We start from the raw sequence: 22,952 nt of genomic DNA, 5'->3' as shown, positions 1-22,952 counted from the left end.
GTTCCATTCTGAGCACTGCAAAACTTAGGGTTTGGTGGTATCTACCTACAATCCCAGCACTCAGGAGCTGGTAACGAGAGAGTCAGAAGTTCAAGGTCATCCTAGGGAGTCGGAGTTCAGCCTGGGATATGTGAGACCCTGCCTCAAAATAAATCAATAGGAAAGGAAAACATGCTGGAATAATTTTCTTTTCATTTACCTTTTCTCTTACCTCTAGATTTTCTTATGTCCTTCCAGGTTTCCCCAGGCCAAATGTTGGACTAGGTTTACTGTAAACGAAAGCTTATTTTAGCTGCGTTGGTGCTGTTTATCCTCTTGCTTTACCGTCACGCATGGCATTACAGCAGGCATCCAAAGCCATTAGTAAGACACAGTTGGTGACCTCCTTTTCATCTTCAGAGGTCATCCACCCACACAGATGTACTGATGTGCTTCTACTGCTACACAGTAAATGATCTCAACATTTAGCCACTAAAGATAACAAGCATTCATTTCCTTGTGTTGCTGAGAATGAAAAAATCTGGAATGAATTAGCTGAGTGGTTTGGGACCACAGTCTCTCATGATGTTGAAGTCCAGCTGTTATATTAGGAAGCAGTAGTCTTAGGTCTTAACCGAGGCTAGAGAACTTAAATAGAAGCGTTAGGTTGATCAAGGAGCTTTTGAGCGGTGAGGCTCATTTTGTTAGCTTGTGGCTTTCTGCATGCCTTTGTTCATGATACGGCACATCTGTGGCGTGCTTAGTATATGTGAAGAAGTAAAAGCTGGCACAATAGTCTCCCGATTATGCTAGATTCATTCTCGGGTTCCCTTAGGTAGCTCGGTGGAAGAAGAAACATGATCCCTGTGAGTTCTTCCCACAAGGAGAGGTGTGCGTTGCCCTTAGAGAACAGATCTGAGAGATGGATCTAGAAAGCACAGCAATAAATACACGTGCTATCCCGTTATGATTCAATCTCTATGGAGTACACTCTCTCTTCTGCTAAAGGACTGGATTTTGTTTTATAAGAAAGGGGACCATGGGAGTGGGAATACCTAGAAGCAAGGACTTGAAGAGACAGACACCCTGGAACCACACCGAAAGTACCACCCCTCAGGAGATGACTCTGTCTGGAGTCCTCTTGTTTCCTCAGCCCCAATACTAGGTTTCCTTCAAGACATCTGGAATCCAGCTGTCCCACTGGTCTCGTGAGAACACAATTACCCTTGCCACGCTGAGCGTTAGAAATGTGGATTTTTCTAGTTTTTTCCACCCCCTCCTTGCTTCCCTCTTGGACCATTTATGCATTCATAATTTTTCATAAGAAGCTTGTCATCTACACGTGCAAGTTCACACATATACAGTTCCAGGGACAGCACCCATTCTCCCGTGGATCCAGAATCCTAGACTCTCCCAAGAGCTCTCGCCAGCTGCTTCTCTGTAGTGGTGTGACAGGCTGATGGCTTCCGGCAGCTGGGCCAGCCCCATGAGGAAGTGGGACACCAGCATCCTGCTATGCCACATGCCTTCTCTTGGAATTCCCCTCAGATGGCTGGGTGGAAGAAGAACCATGATGTCTGTGGATTCTTGCAGTCAAGGTTTCTTCACAGAAGCAGGCAGGATGAGTAGGTGATAGAGTCAAAGGTCTACTTGGCCCTCCACTTGCCGGGTATGGAGAGAGATGTCTGGCAGAACGGGGCTGCATCCCTTGTACTACAGAGATACCTGAGCAGTGCAAGAGAATGAGAGGAATCTCATTTCACTTCCTGTTAGATATGTGATCGGGTTGGAGGAGAAAGCACCAGCATGGAAGATGTCTTGGGGATGCCTTTTGTCTGAAGAGTGAACAAGTTAACGAGGCTCATGCTTCAAATACCTGAATGCACATACCCAAGGGATACTTCATCCTACTACAGAAACGCTTGACCAACTTCATTGCTGCCATATTCATAATAGCCAGACATTGGAAACAACCTAGATGTCCCGCAACAGAAAAAAAAGATAAAGAAAATGTGATAGACTTATTCAATGCCTTTAAAGTTGTGTACTGCTCAGTACTACTGAGTATTACTCGTCTGTTAAAAAAATGAAATTTACAGATAAATGGATGGAACTAGGAAAAAAATCATCCTGAGTGAGGTAATGCAGACCCAGAAAGACAAATATGGTATGTACTCACTCATATGTGGATATCAGCTATTAAGTCAAGGATAACCAAGCTACAATCCATAGAATCACAGCGCTTAGGCATAGAGTAAGGGACTAGAGGGTCAGCTAGATCTGCCTAAGAAAGGGAAATAGAATATATAGTTATGGATGGATGGTAAGGAGGATCAAGTGGGGTGGGTGAGAAAAGAGGGGGACAAGGGAAGGAATACAGAGAAAGACAACTAGAACTAAGGGGCATTTGAGGGGCAGTGTGGAAACCTTGTACAGTAGAAGCTTCCTAAAATATAAATGTATATAAGGGTTATCTAATGAAATAGCCAAATAAAAGAGAGATGTAGCCCGAACTAGGCATCTCTTGTCACCAAACGAAACTCCTAGTATTGTGACTGGTTGATATCTAATTGAGTTGTTGGCCAAAAAGATCCTATGGGAAACCCCAAATAACTCAGGGTTTTGCCACGACTTTAGCTTGCTCTTCACAAACTAATGGCCAGACCCCATTGCTGAAGATGGTAACTACACAACTCATTGAACATGGAGACGTCAAGCCTTCACCTGCGTAGAGCCTTCACCCTTATGTGCCAGTGGCTTTGGTACAGGAAGGCACCCTGCACACTGCCAATGGTAAAATGCAGACATCAAACCAGCTACAAACCATTTGCTCTACAATTGTGTCCTGCATGCAAGATGTGCTAGTGTAATAGGACACAAAACTTGTGGGCATCACCAGCCTATATTTGATTTCACTTTAGTCCACTCCACGACATGGAACTTATACCTGGCACTGATCAGGTGACCAAGGAGATTAGGTAGCCCAGAGACCTAGGGTAAAGCCAAATGCTATTGTTCAAAAAGAAAAAAGACTCCTAATGACATTCTTCTATACTCATAGATCAGTGCCTTGCTCAGCCATCATCAGAGAAGCTTCCTCCTGCAGCAGGTGGGAACAAATACAGAGGCCCACAGCCAGACATTATGCAGAGAGTGAGAGACTTTGAAACACTCAGCCCGGCCGGGCGGTGGTGGCACACGCCTTTAATCCCAGCACTCGAGAGGCAGAGGCAGGCGGATCTCTGTGAGTTCGAGGCCAGCCTGGTCTACAAGAGCTAGTTCCAGGACAGGCTCTAAAAAAGCTGCAGAGAAACCCTGTCTCGAAAAAAACCAAAAAAAAAAAAAAAAAAAAGAAAGAAACACTCAGCCTTAAATGGGATCGTCATCAAATCCCTCCTCATAGGGCTCAAAAGGAACCCAGAGGAAGAAGAGGAGAAAAAAATTAGGGGCCAGAGGTTATGGAGGATGCCAAGTCAACAAGGCCCTTTAAATAAACAGAATCACTGCACTTATGAACTCATAGAGAATGAGGCAGTGTGCACAGGACTGCATAGGTCTGCACCAAGCGGAGTCTAGAGCTGAAAGGAGAACTGGACACATAGCCCCTATTCCTAATCCATAAGCAATCTTCAGTTGATAACCACATGCAAATGAAAATTTAGTTTTCTCCAAAGGAGTCTCACTGGGAATCAAATTGCTCTTAAGAGTAGGTCCCATGCCCAGCAGTAAATGGTCAACAGAAAACGAACTCAACAGGATCTTTGAAGGTTCTTGTCTCACAGTGTCATGTCAGGGCTTTTCCCTTTTTAAAAAATTTTATCTTATTAATTTTTATTTTTATTCTATATAATTTATATATACATATACATACACACATATGTATTTTTTCACCCTGTTGCCTTCTCTTGGGGGATATTTTCTCATTTTAAAAAGTTCAAGATAAAGCCGGGCGGTGGTGGCGCACGCCTTTAATCCCAGCACTCGAGAGGCAGAGGCAGGCGGATCTCTGAGTTCGAGGCCAGCCTGGTCTACAAGAGCTAGTTCCAGGATAGGCTCTAGAAACTACAGGGAAACCCTGTCTCGAAAAACCAAAAAAAAAAAAAAAAAAAAAAAAGTTCAAGATAAAACTCCTTAACGTTGTCCTGTAGTTGTCCCCTTCTCTGGTATGTGTTTTACCAAACTGATCCATCTTTAGGCATATCAAAATTTATAGGCTTATTTTTATATAATGAAACCTAAATGATTAAATGATTAATTCCTGCTTTATTCTTAACTTATACTGATTTTTCAGTAATGTAGTAATGAAATATAATTGGGTGCAGGTTGTTTATAATTTGATTGCAATTTAATTTGCATTTAATAAAAATAAATGATTATAGTGGTTTGAAAGAAAATGGCCCTCCAAAAGGAGTGGCACCATTAGGAGATGTGACCTTATTGGTGGAAGTTTATCACTGTGAAGTCTCTTTTGCTCAAGCTTCCCTCAGTGTGACAATCAGTTGATTTCCTGTTGCCTGTAGGATGTAGGACTCTCAGCCTCTACTCCAGCACCACATCGGCCTGCATGTCGCCATATTCCCCACCATGATGATAATGGACTGAACCTCTGAAACTGTAAGTGAGCCCCCTCAATTAAATGTTTTCCTTATAAGAGTTGCTGTGGTCATTGTGTCTCTTCACAGCAGTAAAAACCTAACTGATACAATGATAACATAAACTATGAGAATTATTGTAATACTGTCTTCAAAAAGTTAGTTCTCAGGCTGGTATATTGACCAGTGGCAGAACACTTACCTAGCATGCTCAAAGCCCTGGGATGACCTTAAGAATTAAAAAGAAAATTATTTTATTCAGAACATTTTATCTCAATAAGAGGTAAAGTGAAACAATATGTCTATTTTATAATTAGTTGAATTATATATATGTAAGGCTAGACAGATGGTTCAGTAGGTAAAGGTACTTGCCGCCAAGGCTGATAATCTGTGCTTCATCTCTGAAACCCACATGGTAGAAGGAGAGAAACTGATGCCACAAGTTGTCCTCTGAGCTACGGAGGCTCAGCATGACACATGCGCACACATGCACACACATGCACACACGCAAGTAAACATAAGAATTGTAACAATAACTAATAAAATTTTAAAATAAGTTATTTACATCAAAATGAAACTTCCGTGTTTTGAAATTTTAACTAGATCTCATTACTCATTTTGATAAAACCATTTCTAGTTTCATATCTGTTTTCTAGTTGGGACTGACACTGCCCTTAAAAATTTGTGCAGGGAAGTCAGGACCGTGAGGGGTGCGTTCACCCATTGAGATGGTCAGACAGATCTAATGGGAGACCACCAAGTCCAGTTGGAATGGGACTGATGGAACAGGTGACCAAACCGGACTCTCTAAATGTGGCTGACGGTGGAGGAGGACTGAGAAACCAAGGACAACGGCGATGGGCTTGGACTCTTCAGCATGGACGGGCTCACTGTGAGCCTTACCCTTCATCTGGCAATGGATGAAGATAAGAGACAGAGGCCCACATTGGAGCACAGGACTGAGCTCCCAAGGCCCAGATGAAGAGCAGAAAGAGGGAGAACATGAGCAAGAAAGTCAGGACCACGAGGGTTGCATCCACCCATGGAGACAGTGTGACTGATCTAATGGGAGCTCACCAAGGCCAGCTGGACTGGGACTGAATGAGCATGTGATCAAACCGGACTCTCTGAACATGGCTGACAATGGGGGCTGACTGAGAAGCTAATAATAATGACACCGGATTTTGATTCTACTGCATGTGCTGGCTTATTGGGAGCCTAGTCTGTTTGGATGCACACCTTCCTAGACCTGGATGGAGGGGGGAGGGTCTTGGACTTCCCACAGGGCAGGGCACCCTGACTTCTCTTAGGACTGGAGAGGGAGGGGGAGGAGCAGTGGGGGGAGTGGGAGGGAAATGGGAGGATGGGAGGAGGTGGAAATTTTTAATAAACAAACAAACAAAACAAAACAAAACAAAACAATATGTGCAGACTTAAGAGGTACGATCTTTTCAAAATGTTAAGATTTATTTTATTTTAAACTGTGTGTTGTGTGTGTGGTGTGTGTGTATGTGTGTGTGTGGTGTGTGTGTGTGGTATGTGTGTGTGTTGTGTGTGTTGTGTGTGTATGTGTGTGTGGTGTGTGTGGTGTGGTGTGTGTGTGTGGTATGTGTGTGTGTATGTGTGTGTGTGTATGTGTGTGTGTATGTGTGTGTGTGGTGTGTGTGGTGTGTATGTGTGTGTGGTGTGTGTATGTGTGTTGTGTGTGTGTGTGGTATGTGTGTGTGTATGTGTGGTGTGTGTGTTGTGTGTTGTGTATGTGTGGTGTGGTGTGTGTGGTGTGTGTGTGTGTGGTATGTGTGTGTGTATGTGTGTATGTGTGTGTGGTGTGTATGTGTGTGTGGTGTGTGTATGTGTGTGTGGTGTGTGTATATGTGTGTGTGTGTGTGTGTGTATGTGTGTGTGGTGTGTGTATGTGTGTTGTGTGTGTGTGTGGTGTATGTGTGTGTGAACATGATTGCAGGTACCTAACGAAGCTCGCAGAGGTTGCCAGATGTCCTGGAGCTGGAGTTACAGGCAGTTGTGAGCTCCCTAAAGTTGGTGTAAGGAACTGAACAGGGTCCCCTGCAAGGGGCAATATTCGTTCTTTACCACTGAGTCATTTTCACAGCCTGGAAGTGATCTCAAGAACAAAACTGTTCAACTGTTCAACACTGACAGAAATCTCTTAGGAACTGTGTGCAGTTGTTGCACATCACAAACTACCTCGTTAAAACATCCAGGCACATGTTCAGAAACATGAGCAGAAAGTAGGAGAACGGGTGTTCCTTGAAAATGACACTTTCCGGTGCAAACATTAGTTTGATGAGCAAGGATTTAGAAAAAGTACCTGCCTTTTCACTTACTGTGGTGATTTGGATGAGAATGGCCCCCCTACCCTCCGGTTTGAATGCTTGGTCCCAGTTGATGGGTAAACTCTGAAAGGATTAGAAGGTGTGGCTTTATTGAAAGAGGTGTGGCCTTGTTGGAGGAGGTGTGTCACTGAGGGTGGGCTTTGAGGTTTCTAAAGCTCAAGGTATTCCCAGTTAGCTTTCCCTCTCCCTCCAACTTGCAGATAAGAGGTGAGCTCTCATCTACTGCTCCATTACCATGCCTGACTGTTTGCTTCCATGCTCCCCACCATGATGGTCATGTGCTCACCCTCTAAAAGTGTAAGCCAGCCTTCATTAAACGTTTTCTTTTACAAGTTTCCTTGGTCATGGTGTCTCTTCACAGCTGTAGAGAGTAACTAAGACACTCACTACTCACCTCTCAGGTTTCCCTGGAAGCATGAAGCTACTAGGTCTGGTAAATACAGTATCAGAATCTATAATTCTCTACTCATATGTGAGTGAGTGATGTGTGTGTGTGTGTGTGTGTGTGTGTGAATGTGTGCGTGTGTGAATGTGTGCGTGTGAATGTGTGTACATATTTGCACATACATGTAGAGGCTAGAGGTTGTTATTGGGTGTCATTCTCACTTCCCATCTTATTTTTTGGGACAGGGTCTCCTTATGGACCTTGAACTTGTCAATTTGACCAGGCTGAATGACCCAGGCTCTCGATCCTCCTGTTTCTACTTCCCTAGTAGATTATAGGTTCTTACTGCCGAACCTGGCCTTTTCTGTGGGTGCTGGGGATCTGAACTGAGGTCCTCACACTGTGTGGCAGGCACAGAGAGCCACCCCATCTCCACCCCATACCCGGATCTGTAACTCTATTTTATTTCCAGACATAGGACAATACATGAGAGAAATGTTTCCCTGAGAGCTGAATGGTATGGGTCAAGAGAACAGATGTTCCGAGTATGGGTTGTATGTGTCAACAGCTGGATGTAGTGCACAAGATATGTTCCATATACTTTTAATAATTCATAATTAGGTCACCAGAATTGGAAATGAGACTAGTGTTATTGAGGCCATGAATCTCGGAACAGGGAGCTCACAGACTGAAAAAAAAATGTCCAAGGAACTTTAAAAATGAAGAAAACATGTTCTTAGTGGTTACTAATGGTTTAATGTTCAGTTAATAATCATTTTTAACTTGTTAATCAAATGGCATTTTTAGAAAGGTAACATTTCCCTAAATAATTGCATATTCACACAGGTAATAAGAAATCTTATGGATTTAATCCATTATATATCTTCAAACATTTAACATTTATTAAAATCTAATTAAAAGCCTTTAAAATGAATTATTATAAAATCATAACTCATTAATTTTCTAAGCCTCACAAAATAAATGCAAAATAAAAGAATATTTTAAAGTCCACAAAACTAATTAAAATTGCTAGATCGAAGGATTATAGTAAAGATTAAACATTTCTCTTTATTCTTAGTCTTCAGATTCCCAGAGTCACATCTTTTTGTGTCTCTTGGGGGTTTGATAATCATCGGTTAACACTTGCTTCGGTTTTTAGCAACCTTTCTAAATCTATAGGAACATGAACCTCACTTTGGACCAACTGACTTCCCTGGTTCCTGGGTATAAATGACCGATCTTCAGACTGTGCCAGGAGTTCTAGGACAGCTAGGGCTGTTACACAAAGAAATCTTATCTCAAAAAACCAAAAATAAAATAAAATAAATGTTTTATTAATTCCTTGAGAATTTCACATAATGTGTTTTCACTATATTCCTTCCCAAATCCTCCTCTAACTCCTCACAGAGCCACCCCCTCAACTTTGGGTCCTCCATTTAATAATTTAATAACTTATCATTTCTGGTTTATGCTATCCACTTCCACTGAAGCATGGTCAATTTACCAAGTGCCAAACCTTTAAAGAAAGTTGACTTCCTCTACCTCAGAAGCCATCGTCTCTGTGTATCTCCTCAGTTAGGTGTTAGGGCTGATGTCACGCCTTGTGCTCTGTGCCTGACTGTTGACTGGCTTGATCTAGTACTTGTCTCATGCAGGTAACTCAGCTACTGTCACTTCATGAGTATAGTGGTCCCTTTGTGTGCAGAAGATGCTGTTTGACCCTGGCCCTCCCTGACCTCTGACTCTTACACATTCTCCACCCCTTTTTCCTAGGCGGTCATTGAGCCTTGGGAAGGAGGTGTAATATAGTTGTCCCTCTTGTGGCTGAGTATTCCAGAGCCGCCTGTTGTCTGCACTTTTGTGAGTTGTGAGGCCAAACCTAGGTTTTTATAGAGCAAGTCCTTCTCTCAGTTTAAAAATAAAAGACATCTCGCTCTTAAAGATTATATTCACATATATTCACAGAGCAAAAGAGAGCTCTTGGTCTTCGGTGTAGTAATTACACAGCCTGTGACCTCTGGAGACCACTGCACACCCTGGACTCACTGTTCTAATGAGTGGAAATGAAATTGTGCTTGTTTTTAGAGCCAAGAAGACTGAAATTTGGACCAAGTGGTAGAGCGAGCTGAGAATTTGCTGAAAATACAAGCCTTTGATTGGAATCATCTCTGGAAAGCCCTGACCAGAATAAACACAAGCACTCCTCCTGTAGGGCAATGGACCAAGGTTACTTTGGTTTGTAAATGTAGTACGGAGTCTACACTGCATTCCTTTGTGTTGTCTCATTCACAGATCTTCTGATTGAAAGTGACAGAAATTCAAGCCCAGATAAAGTAGGAAGAAGAAGGAATTTATTTGTCGAGTTAGAACCCTAAATTTTGAAGTAGAGTTGGTTCTCAGCTCAGCTGGATTATATTATCAAAGATCCTCTCTCCCCCATCTGCCCTGATGTCATTGGGAACTTCCTTCTCTTCTAGGCTTTCTCCTGCTGGGACCTTTGCCTTTGGAAGTTTCAGGCCCATCTGATGCCACAGTACATGATTCCAGAGGTGACAACAGAGCCTGTCCTACACTCCCAGTATTTTTTTTCTTTTCTTTTTTTTTTCTTTTTCTGGTTTTTCGAGACAGTGTTTCTCTGCAGCTTTTTTAGAGCCTGTCCTGGAACTAGCTCTTGTAGACCAGGCTGGCCTCGAACTCACAGAGATCCGCCTGCCTCTGCCTCCCGAGTGCTGGGATTAAAGGCGTGTGCCACCACCGCCCGGCTCTACACTCCCAGTATTAATGGCTGGAAAGAACCCTGACTGTCCTACTCAAGACAAGTCCCACCAGGTGATTACCCTGTGCGTATGCTAGGGATGGAAGTGGGATGGTCCCTCTGAGTAGATGACAAATAGGGATAGGGAAACGGAGGGAGCATGTGAGCTAGACTTTGGGTGCCATGCAGGAGTCCTGGGCTTCCTGCTAAGACACAGGATGTGCGTGAAAGGAGGGAAAATGTCTAAACCAATCAAATAGAGTCAATTTGGGGATTATCAGCCCCGGGTCCAATATGGTTTCAGATGCCAGACAGAAGGAATGTTTGTACCAAATACATATTTTCAGTTGTACAACAAATGATGGCAGGACATGCTCAATGTGTGCCTGGAGGCTCACTCACAGGGCCCCTTTGTAGCTGTAGCTTCTGGAAACCCAAGATGACTAAGAAGGATTTCATCACACAGACTCACACCAAATAACAACGACGACATCAATGTGCGAAGTCAGATTTATTGAAGTCATATGGCAGTATGTTCTTAACATAATCATGTTATGTGAAAATTGCAATGTTTCTCAAAGCATTTCTCACTTGCATAAGCATAGCTGTGCTCAGATGTGAAGGCAAACCCAAAGCAAAACAAGATCAAAACAAAAGTCTATGTTATCTGACAACATCCATGTGCCAACAACTGCTTTTCATGTTCAGAGGCTCTAGATGACCAAGTTCACAGCCTAAATGCTGCCACCATGCTGCACGCTCCTGAGCCCCACTGATGGTGTCCTTCTAAAGTCATCGTCCTTCCCCAGGTACAAAAGTACAAAAAAGGTACTAAGACACAAAGAGAAATAAGAATTGAGTAGTTCAAAAATAGGAGTAAAAAAAAAATCAATGTTTTCTGATCACACACAACAGCAGGGCCAATGCTCCAGATGTTGCTTTACACATTTCTCCCACAGCTTGAAAGACCTGTGGCCATTCACCATGGAAAGTAATTTTTGGGAGTTAGATTTGGGAGTATCTTTCATAAAGATCACAGATGTTTTCTCACGCATGGCTCCTTGCTAGTAGATAACTTAAGTTCAAGGAGCTACAGAAAGATTTAAGCCAGGGGAAGCTGGCCAATTTCTGAGCCTTAGGGTACCTGATCTTTGCTCAGGAGAGGCAGTAGAGTTCACAGGGGTTTGATTTTCATTACAATCCCTGAAACAATTTAAGCATCCGCTGTGTACCTTTAGCTTCAAACCAAGTTTCCTCCATGGACTTCAACTGTCTTCAACCAAGCTGTCATTCTAATAGAAAGAGACCCCTTTGCTCGAATGGCTGAGTTATCAGTGTGGCCTATGTACTTCTTCTGCCTTCCCTGCTGATAAAGACATGCTTCATTTAGACAATACAGGTAAATTCTAAGGCAATATTAAAAACAAAACCAGGAAGGGCAATCTTACTAAGATTAAGTGTTAAGTGAAGAGAGATTGTATTATGGAGACTTCCTTCAATATTTATATGCCATTGTTAAAAAATCTTAATCTAGAGATTAATTCAGAGCCATGAGAGGCTATTTTTAGAGCATTGGTCACTAAGTAAAAATATCTCATAAGAAATAAAACTATGAAAATACATTCATGTAAAATAGAAATGTACAGAAACATAGTCATTCACATAAAATACTAAATGGGTGTATCTGTGGCAAAGCAAAAGATTATTGAAGCAGGATTGTCTGTTTAGGATGCATTAAAAATTATTACAATATTTTATTAATTAAATGCCTATTATTCCTTGATTCTTATTTTGTGATTTTAACAGGAAAAATAAAAAGATTATTGTAGGGTTGCTATATTCAGAAATAAACTTCTGTGTTTGATAGAAAATCTTTATCTTACTATCCTATCTTATTGAGGCAGGGTCTCACTATGTAGCCCTGGTTAGCCTGGAACTCTCTAAGGAGACCAGGTTGGCCCCAAAGTCAGAGCTCTGCCTGTCTCTGCCTCTCCTATGCTGGAATTAAAGACAGAAGCCACCATAGCTCTCTAACCTCTTTCTCTTCTTTAAATTCTAATCTTTAAATCTGTTCAAATTTACCTTGTAACTAAAACAGAAAGGCAAGTATTAACAAAGAAACCCCTGAAAGGTGTGCGTGGGCATTGCTCTAAGAAAACAGAAGCAGAAGTCAGCAAGCGGTTGCAGGCACAAGCCATCCCATCTTCGTTAGGCATTTTGTTTCGGCACTGCAGAGCGCCTCAGACCAGCTCATGGAATCTGCACACATCTCCGCTCACTTCTCGGGCTTTTTCTGCCTAACATGGGCTGAAATATTTCCGCCACTACGCAGTAACCGGAGTGAGGTGTCAGACCTTCAATTTGAACGGTTCTCTGAGTTCCTTCATAGGCCTTTTGCTCCTACACAGGAGAGAAATGAGAGGATGAATGGTTTCCACTGAGGTACTGATTTGTTAAAATCAGTGATTTGTATGTGATCTTCAGGTAAAACCTCCTTCCCCAAAGCCCAGGGCCATAACTGGAGAAGGCCACTTGTTAAATGGTCAAGCCGCATGACTTCTCTTTGAAAGGATGGTTGGAGCCGTGGACTTGCAGAGGTTACTGCGCAGGCAAACTTGGTCAAAGAGAGGGAGGGGGTGCCAGGGGAGAGAAGGAGAGAGAGAGAGAGAGAGAGCAAAGACAAAGAGGGAATCTGCAGACCTCAGCTCCCATTTTACTTCTCTGATTCTTAGAAAGTGTGGCAGCACCTGTTTCCTGTTTCTGGCTGTCATGGATGGCTTCTTGTGTCTTCCTGAACTAGTCCTTTTCTTCTGTAGTTGAACCAGTTTCTCTGTGGTTTTTTTTTTCCTTCCAACTAAATAAGCCCTGACTTGGATACAGAAAAGGACATTCTGTTCACCATAGAACCTAGATAAAGGTGCTGAAAGTGGGCTTTCTAATACAAACTACCACAGCAAGACTGCTAAACAAGGGTGGGAGTGGGGAGGGGAGGGACTGACAGGAGAGGAGGGAGGTAAAACTGTGACCAAGATGTAAAATCAATCAATCAATCAATCAATCAACCAATCAATCAATATCCCCAAAGAGACTGCTAAATGATACTGCAATTCAAAGGCTGCTGAAATAAATAGGGAGTATAAAGCTAACGAAATTAACATTAGCAACAGAAAAATGAATGTAATATTAATATTAACTTTTCGCTATGCAAAGAAGTCTAAGGAGGCAAGCTGACTATCTGAAAGGTTACATACACTACACAGGAATGCATGCACACAGACGTTCTGATGCTGATAGAGGCATTGACTCGGCTTCTCAGGGAAGATGAAAGAATAACAAGACAGGGAAAGATCTGGAGACATAACATCAAAGAGACAGGTCGTGGGATAGAATCAAAATGCTCGTTAAGCAAACGAAAGACCCAGACATCTATTCATCTGAACTCACCTTTTCTAGCGAATTGTCAATTACGAAAACTCGGTATACCAAGTCATAGTAATTTTCCGTAGACGTATTGTTTCCATTTTTGTTTCTATTCGGCAACTCTGGGGCACGGAGGAGCACCAGCAAAGATCCGTTAACTGGGACCGTAGTCACGACAGGAGGGTCCAGCTTTGCTGGAGAAAAAATAAGCAATGTTGATAAAGCATTCCAAACAGCTAACTGTTACAAATTGGCACTATGCATCACGCCAAATCACTGCTGTGTTCTGAAGTGTGTCAAAAATCATTATGAAGATAGTTTTCCTTCCATTTGTAAAAGACTGATCTCAGTCTATTTCAATATTGAGAGAATGCCAATCATTTTGTCAACACTATGATTTCGTCAGAAAACTTAAGTATAACAGTTATGTAGAGGGAGGGCTTAGAACAAGAAAGATATTATCTAGTTCCTTAAAGAGGTAAGATTTCAGAGTAGTTTTAAAACCATTCAAAGACTTGTAGCTATTAAATGAATTCAACAGGATTATGTTGTATTTTATGGGAATGGCTGGGTAGAAAGAGAATTTTTGGGTCATCCATTTTGTTGCCAATAACCAGATTATTATTAATAAATAAATAAAGCAAAATTGTTATTTTAATTGATTCCAGATTTACTAAAATTTTGCAGTGGCAATTTTCTTACTTCTTTGCAAATTTTCACTTTGTAGATTCACATCTTTTATAATTCTTGAAAGTTATCATAGATAGGTAGATATATAGATAGATAGATAGATAGATAGATAGATAGATAGATAGATAGATATACACATATTCTACCAACATAGATACAGAACTCTGTATATACTTTTTCTCCTGGAATTTTGATTCTGTATTTGCTAAATTTTCTTATTCTGTTTGCCTTGTATCTTAGCTTCTCTTATTTTTTTATTTTTCTTCAAAATAGCATATTTGACTTTTTTTTTAGACCTGTTTCTAGTCTGTGAGTTCTTCTTCAGCTGTAGCTGACCTGAGCTTGAATCCACAATTTTTGTTTCAGAGATTTTTATATTTTGTAAGTTTGCTATGTTCTCATTTTTTCAAACTTTTAAATGTTTGGAAGAGCTCAGTTTTTAATACACACCCTCCCACCCTGGTTTCTTAATTTGGGACCAAAAGTAAACTAAGTTTTCAGCCATCTTGAATTGTTATCTGACTGCTTGCAGAGAAAGGAATTTCCCTGGGTTTCCACTTCACCCATTCAAGAGTCACAGGATTCAATCTTGCTTGTGCATTTCATGCTCCGAATTCTCCTGAGCAGAGAGCCCTTGCCATCATGTGCAGATGTGGAGAACAGTCCTGTTTAGTTGGGACATTATAATAAGTGTTTCGCTTTTCCTAGATAAGAATTTAACATTATTATCACGTTTGGCATCTCCAAACACCCTTTCTCTAGTGTGACTCTGTATTTACAAGATTCTATTGTGCATTTTTTCCTCCCTGGAACATTTATACAGTGTTTGTCCCTTGAGGCCCAATCAATGATTATAGAAATAACTTCATAATCCTGAGCATCCAGGGCCTGTTTTTTTTTTTAAAAAAATATCTCAACTCACCATCTTGGATTCTTATTGTTTAATTCTATTGCTAATTTTAAAGACCAGCATTCTTAACCTTTTGTGGAAGGGGTGCAGACTTAGAAATGCCTGCTGACTTGACTAAGGTTCTCTGGCAACTCTCCCTCTCCTCTCCTCTCCTCTCCTCTCCTCTCCTCTCCTCTCCTCTCCTCTCCTCTCCTCTCCTCTCCTCTCCTCTCCTCTCCTCTCCTCTCCTCTCCTCTCCTCTCCTCTCCTCTCCTCCCCTCCCCTCTTCTCTCCTCCCCTCCCCTCCCCTCCCTTCTCCTCTCCTCTCCTCCCCTCCCCTCCCCCTCCTTTCCTCTTCTCTCCTGTTTTTGTTGTGCAGGGATAGAAAACAGGGACTTCTATGTTCTACATAAGCTAGGTCCCCAGCCGTGACACTTATCTCGTGGAAACATTGTCTCCCTGTGGTGCTTGTGAACACACCGGATTGTTAATCTCCCTGTCTCTTTGGGTATTTGTTACAAATCTTCTAAAATTCTTCCTGCTGGGTCATCTTTTGGTGAAATACCCTAATGTCTAGTCTCACAAAACAGTGCCTGTCTTTCAATAAACTTTTCCTATCCAAATTTATCAATGTCCATTGCAAGATATGCAAATGACTCACAGATTTGTGTCTTTCACAGTAGGCATCCTTAGCTTTGAGGACTGGATCTGTACTGACATTTTGTGTGGGTGGGTCCAGGCATCTTAAATTCAGTGTAGTAAAAACTAAACTCATATTCGTGATTACCCAATATGCCACAAAACTGCTCTTTTCCCATGAAATCGCATCAAAAACTAATCTCTGGTCTATGTAGCTGTACCAGAGTTAGACACAGAGGCCATCTTTGGTGTGTTCTTCTCCCTCTCCAGTATCTCCAACCGCTCACCCTGTCCATCCAATGTTAGGTTTTCGACAGTCCTCTCATGATCCTAATGCAGGCCACAGCTGGTTTCCTTAGCCGGTTAACGTAGCCTAGCCTACAGCTTCCCCTCCCTGCATTCTGTGTGTGTTCTTTATGTTTTTTCCACCAACATAGTCAAACTGATCCTCACAAAACACAAGCCTGACAATGCGGTCTCCTGGGAAGTCTGATGATGGGATCAAAATTACATCTTGTGAGGCTTGGGACCCTGCTTGGTGCTACAGTGCTTGCTTTGCTATTTCCTTTTCTGGAGGAAGCCATAACTCCTTAAAAGAAAAGCTCCCTCGACTAGCTCCCTTTCTACGCTGCCCCACGGCATGCCTTGCTTCACTGCACCAACCGCTTTTTGGCCCCTAACACTGGTTCTGCTTCCTCTTACAAGAGGGCTTTTGCAAATGCTGTTCCCTTTGCCTGGGATACTCTCCCCCTCCTTCTGTTTGTTTAACACCTATTCATCTTGAGATCAGCTCAAGTGTCCTTTCCCAGAACCACTTTTCCAAACACCCCTGGCCCAGTCCCTCCTTGGCTACGATCTCATAGAGCTCATTTTGTTTCTACAGCATCCATCATGGGTACCATGTTGTGGGTACATTATTGTGTCAATATGAGTTTTCCCTACCAAACAGAAAACTCCGGGAAGAGACTTGTCTGCTTGCTCTGCTTGCAATATTCCCTCTGGAATGTACTGTACAGAAAAATGTACAGTAAGTACCTTGTAGATATTTGCTGTGTGAACAAAGGAGATGTCAGGTTCAAATGAAACTCCATTTCCCCAAATGTCAAAAGGCAGAAGGGACAAACGTTATCTCTGTCGTCTATTAGCATGCCAAGGCTCATGCTGGCCTCAGGCTCCCTCGGTATCACAAGTGCCTGTTATACATTTTCTCATGCATAACTTTGTGTTATGCCCTCCCTGTCTTCCTCCACTCCGCCCCATCTCTCATCTCTTTCTCTCCTCTCCTCTCCGTTCTCTATGCTCTTCTCTCTTCCTCCTTTCCTCCCCCCTTCTTCCCTCCCTCCCCTTCCCTCCTTACCTCTTCTCTCCCTCCCTCCTCCTCCTTCCTGCATCTCCCATGGCCAGTTTGCTGGCCATGTTTGGTCCATTACTCTCTCCCCACCTGCTCTGAACTCTTCTAGATGCCCCTGGCTGTTCTTTCTCTTATATCTACAATAAAAGCTTTCCCTTAAACAACATCCTGGAGGAGTTACATTGTCAGTTTATAGAAGAGATGAGATGATTTTTCATGTGGCTATAGCCTATATCCAAAGCCCATATTTATTTTTAATCCAAAGAATCCTGGCACCGTATATTTGAAGTCTTACCCAGCACTGGATGACAGACACTTAACATAACGATTTTCCTTATTAGCTGCTTTGTTTCTAGACAGACCTCAGGAGTCGGAGCTCCGTGAGCTGTGATAGGATGCTTCTCAGAGCAGGTCTTGGGAGTGCCAGTGCATACAGGTGGCTCATTAACTGGCACACCAGGGTCTAGGAACATACTGTCCTCAGATCCTGGAAACCTGTTTTTCAACAGGTTTGTACTGCCTCAGGAGTTGGGGGAGAAGAGGGCCAGAATGATAGTGAAGAGTCAGAGGAGGGGGTGGGACTCCTCCCAAAGGCTTCAAGAGTCAGAGGAGGGGGTGGGACTCCTCCCAAAGGCTTCAAGAGTCAGAGGAGGGGGTGGGACTCCTCCCAAAGGCTTCACGTAGCTCAACTTAACTGTTTTAGATGCTGGATGTCTCTTCTACTTGGGAATCTACAAAAGAACCCCCCACACACAAGGCTTTTTCTCTGTGAGGAAGAGTACTATAGAAATAACCCAAACCCTTGTTAACTAGATACCATCCCTATCTAAGTAGGACAGCCAAAAGTCTCCACTGCTCTGAGCCAGTGTCTTGGGCTGTTCTTATCTGATGGGTCAGACGATGATAAATATTTGAACTTGATCCCATTTCTAGCCTTAAATATAACAAATGACCCACATGTTCTCTGAATGGTACAAACCAGCTCAATCATGCAGCTTCTTCCCTTACTTCAGAGAATTGTTCATGGACTGACATAAGTTTCAAGTCGTGCCCAGAAAAGATACTAGAGTACAGGTGGGTTTGTTAATTTCTTCTGTTCATCTCCCAAGTCAAAAGCTCAAGATGATAAATAAATAAATAAATAAATAAATAAATAAATAAATAAATAAAGTGACCTTTCTCCCGAGTTCCATTGCATCTAGCATTTTGAACCTAAGTCACTAAGTTTAAGTCTAAGTGGACATTATTTCACATAGAAGAGGTAGACAGATGAGTCCCAAGCTCTTCAGACCGGGGGAGCCACACCATCACTACAGATGTTAACCAGAAGGAAGTTCAGGTCTTGGGATCTGTTCTCACAAATACTGAAAGCAAGGTTGGCAAATGTCTGCCGGACTTACGGTATTTGTACTTAGAACTAAGAACATTTATATGGGGCCTGGAGAAATGACTCAGCAGTTAAGAGCACTGGCTGCTCTTCCAGAGGACCAGAGTTCTATTCCCAGCAACCGCATTTGGCTCACAACCATCTATAGTGGGATCTGATGCCCTCTTCTGGCATAACATTGTACAAGCAGATAGAGCATTCATAGGTAAAATAATTTTTTTTTTTTAAATTACAAATGTGCCAGGCGCTGGTGTCACATGCCTTTAATCCCAGCACTCGAGGGCAGAGGCAGGTGGATCTCTGTGAGTTTGTGACCAGTCTGTTCCACAGAGCAAGTTCCAGGACAGCCAGGACTGTTTCAGAGAAACCCTGTGTTTTTACATGGACTGTAAATAAGAGGGACAGGATCTGTGAAGTGAGAAAGCGTTGGGATAAAGAGAGAAATAGTTATTGTTTCTGAGTGTTTGGGGGTTAACTGATTGAAAGGTTTCTGTGTAAGCAGGGTGCTGGAGCTTTGAAACTCTGACCCAGATTTCCAGGGTTATCAAACAGGTTATAAACATAAGTGCCTAGTGTAGTCCCAAGGATTCCATCAGGATGACAGTATGGGTCTCAGCAGAGCACAGGACCTGGCCAAACACCCAGAGGTTGTTGAAAGGCAGAAAGGAAATGGCAAGCGAAACTCACTTTCCCACCAGGGGGTGAAGCGGGGTGTCCTGCTCCAGACAGAGTAGCTCCCAGCCCGGGCTGTCATCACCCTCCCATAGTACGGCTGGTACAGGTCTAAGGTTTCATTGGTCAGGTCACAGAAGAGCTCTGTGGTCCCCCAGCAGTCCGTTTTATTTGTCCATTGTCTCTGTCCATACCTAAAGAAGGGAAATCACAAACGTGAGTTTCTTCTCTCCCGCCTGAGAACGCCAGTTTTTCAAGTGTGTTACTCTTTCTACAGATTGAAATCTTATGCTATCTTCAAGAATCTATGAAAGTCCTTTCATGTCAGCCAAGGCATTGGCTTGCTGAACGCTAAACTGAACTTTGAAGCCTTCTGTGTCACTAACACAATGGCTTATTTCCTTTGGTGCGCAGCGGTGTGCTTCTTCTGGTATGTGGAACGGCTTCCGTTTTAAGTACTCCATTCACATCCTTCCCACATCTGAAGCCTCAGCTACTGCCACATGCCTTCTCAGGTGATGCTTACCGAATGAACACTCAGGGTCCAGCTCTTGACAATTGAGTGGAAGTTGCTCTGAGGGTGTCTTAGGGAGCTAGTACTAAGGACCTGAGATAAAGAACGCTGCAAAAACGGGGTGAAGCAAAAGGCCAACCTGAGCCCACGGGGCGGCATGACAACCCAACCTTCCTACGGCTCACAAAAACGGGGTGAAGCAAAAGGCCAACCTGAGCCCATGGGGCGGCATGACAACCAAACCTTCCTACGGCTCACCATGGAGTGTGGCAAGCAGGAGGCTGAGGAGGAAGGGCCCTGGTTGAAGGACTGACTTTGTCCTTCCATATAGTGAGCAATATTGCTGCTTCCTATCTTCTACCCTCTACGTAATTACAGTGGTTTCATGGTGTCAGGATTAAAACAGAAGCAGCCACAAATGAAACACAATCGGATGAGCTTAGATCATCATTTAGTGATGACAGATTGTCATTCTCAGAGAAGCACATCTTCTGTGACTGAGTTTTCCTGTTTCCTTTATGATAAGATTTTGCGTATGTTCTATTCAAAATAGCACCAATATTAACTATGAGCCATGCAAACAAATGAATGTTCTCAAAATTAGACATATGTCTTGTGCTGTTGAAAATATCATAGGGACAGGAATCATCCCAGACACTCTGAGGTCTGAATTTTATGTAAACTTGAAAAATTACAGATTAAAGTTTCGTGGAGCCTCAGGTTGAATCTTAGCTTCATGGTGGAACAGTTTCAAATTCTCTTATTTCTTTGGCCACAGACAGGCTCATTTTGGACCTGTTTGTACTGCGTGCAGGGGACATGTGAATAGAGCGCAGGTCCCTATTTCCCACACGCTGCAAGCTTCTCCAGCTGGGTCCAAACCTTGTTTGAAAACAGAGAAGCTTTTACTGAAAAGATTGATACATTTTACAGAGGAAATTAAAGAATACCCCTGGGATATTGTTTTATAAAATTAATTCAGAGGAATCTGAGCAAGGAACCACTTCCCAGCTCACTTCAACTAAAGGGACTTAGATGGATTTATGGCTCGTATCTACACCTGATTTCCTGGATTTCTACTATAGACCACAAAAGTTTATCTGCAATTGCTCCTGCCTTTTACTTAGCCAAGTTTCCAAACTATTTAGGAGGAGGAGAATCTCAAAACCCTTATGGAATGTGTAGATTAAATACCACCACTCTCCAATCAGGAGTGACTATTTCTCAGCCTTGACAGAGGAAAGGAGTTGATTACATCTGAGTTTTGGCATTGAACCGGCAAAGCAAGCACGAAGATCTGACAAGAGGAGCATGCTGCTGCGTGTCCTAGTGTGTGTGCACGCTCACAGAAGTCATCAATACTTACAAAGAATCCGGTAGATCATAAACCTACCCAAAGACAAATTTACCAATTAATAATATCTTTTACATACTTCCATGTCTGCCTCAAGCTCAACCACCAGTAGCTTTGTCTTAATTAGCTGAGTGTTTGCTCTGGGATGAGTGAGTGGCTGCCGACATCCATTTGACAACTTGAAGAGCCATCATGTGCTGAAAATGCCTGACGCCTAAGGACTCCTATCCTGGGCTCCCTGGAGCTGACTTATCTGCCTTAAAGACTGCACAAATTATCATACCTTTGAGTCCCCGGACAACCTTCTGTTCCTACCTCCGCTTCTTCTAAACCCTCCTGCCTGGAACTCCTCCAAAAGCCAAATAAAGCAAAATCTAAAGGTATTCATCTCACACTCCGTTGCATTCTGAAACATATCCCTGGTAGGCCCTGCCAACTGAATCTACTCACATTTTGAATTGCACAAAGTAGACGCTGCCGTTGCTGGTGAGGGAGCTCCCTGGCTGCCATCGCAAAATGTTGTGGAAATTTCTGGACTGAAACTGGACATTCCGAGGCTTCAGAGATCCATGGGCTGGCTGAGTTTCTAAAGGGGCAAGAAGGACAGTGGTGGGCATGGCTGTGACGACCGCTGCTCTGAGCGACAGAAGGCTTTCATGAAATCTCTGCCTCAGGAGGCCCTGGGGAGTCATTCAAAGGGAAGGCAGTGGTGGCAGGGTCAAAAATCAACATTTTCGACTCTTCAGTATGACGGCGAGAAGCCCCTCCCTTCTCCAGTTCTAGTGCATGCACTCAGGGCAAGTTCTCTGCCCCTGAGCTACACCTTAGTCTAAGGTAAAATTGCAGAATGATGTCTTTCATACTAGAAAAAAAAGTTAATGATATCACCACCACCACCCCTCAGCACTCCCCAATGGGTAAAGAAACTAAAACTCACGAAAAGAATAGAGAACATAATCTCTAGTTTATACCCAATTAGCAATGGGATGTAATTACTGTGAAAAAAACAAAGAAACAAAAACCCATTGCCGGTCTACTTGCTGTAAGTACCTACCTAGAGTTGTTCAGATTCACTGGCCCACACTCCCGGGGAATTACTCAAGACCATGGACTCTGGTGAGGGTGTGAAGTCATAGGCAGGAGAGGGCAAGACTTCGCTTGGCAGGATTATTTGCATTTCCTTCTTCAAATCACATGATGTGGGTGACCTAGCTTTACCTGCATTTAATCTTATAGAGGCTGGGGATCTATAACAAAATGTATTTCAGGGTTCAGACTTTCCGACAAAGGCGAAAGGATGGTTTCCTCGGGTATTTCTTCTTACCCATGAATGGTCTTGACACTGTCATTTGGTTTTTTGTTTATTTGTTTGTTTTGTTTTTGTTTGTTTGTTTTTTGTTTGTGTATGTTTTGAAGGCATCTGGCAATGCATGAATGTTGGTATGGACTTGGAAAATGTCTGCTCCCATGCCTTATTTTGTGCGCCCAAATCACTACCTGCTCCATCCTAGTTAGGACATAAAAATTAGCAGCAGATGACAGGCACAATGTCTTGAAACCCCACCCAGAGTTGACTTGCTAACCTGAAGATGGCTGGCTCCTGGCGCTGTCTCTTAGGTCTTTGGACTCACCTAGGATTTTTCTAGCAGCTTTGCTCTCACCGCTGTTCTCAGTGACAGCTCACAGTGCACACAGTGTGCTTTCCCATCACCTGCTCATTGGACTTACCCAACTCCTCCTTGATAAAGATACGGTCGGAGTCTTCCTCGTCTGGTCTAGAGACCCAGCCTTGGAGAAGTGAAGGGCTCTGCCCAGGCTCAGGTGTTAATGCTGATTTTGTGCCCGGGCTGACTCTATAGCCTGCTTCTTACTACTGAAAACTGAAAGTAAAGTTCTGGGCGAGAGGAGCTGGTGGTGGAGGCAGAGTAATGCAGTAATTATAAGCCTTTGCCTCCCTCATTTCCTTCCTTC

General features: G+C 42.9%; 1 protein-coding gene across 1 annotated transcript; it reads right to left on the bottom strand.

Moving 5' to 3' along the window:
- Nucleotides 1-12,315: 12,315 nt before the first annotated feature.
- Il22ra2 (interleukin 22 receptor subunit alpha 2) lies at nt 12,316-21,598 on the bottom strand. The gene is made up of 4 exons (XM_038340828.2): nt 21,432-21,598; nt 19,129-19,307; nt 13,510-13,679; nt 12,316-12,465 (listed from the first exon to the last, which is right to left on the bottom strand). Exons 1-4 carry the CDS (start codon nt 21,596-21,598, stop codon nt 12,316-12,318), a joined length of 666 nt encoding a protein of 221 aa, XP_038196756.2.
- Nucleotides 21,599-22,952: the final 1,354 nt, after the last annotated feature.

The sequence above is a fragment of the Arvicola amphibius genome, chromosome 8 (genome assembly GCF_903992535.2).
Source record: "Arvicola amphibius chromosome 8, mArvAmp1.2, whole genome shotgun sequence".
Classification (NCBI taxonomy): Eukaryota; Metazoa; Chordata; class Mammalia; order Rodentia; family Cricetidae; genus Arvicola; species Arvicola amphibius.
The sequence above is the reverse complement of the archived record's forward strand: the minus strand, read 5'-3'. Positions and strand labels throughout refer to the sequence as shown.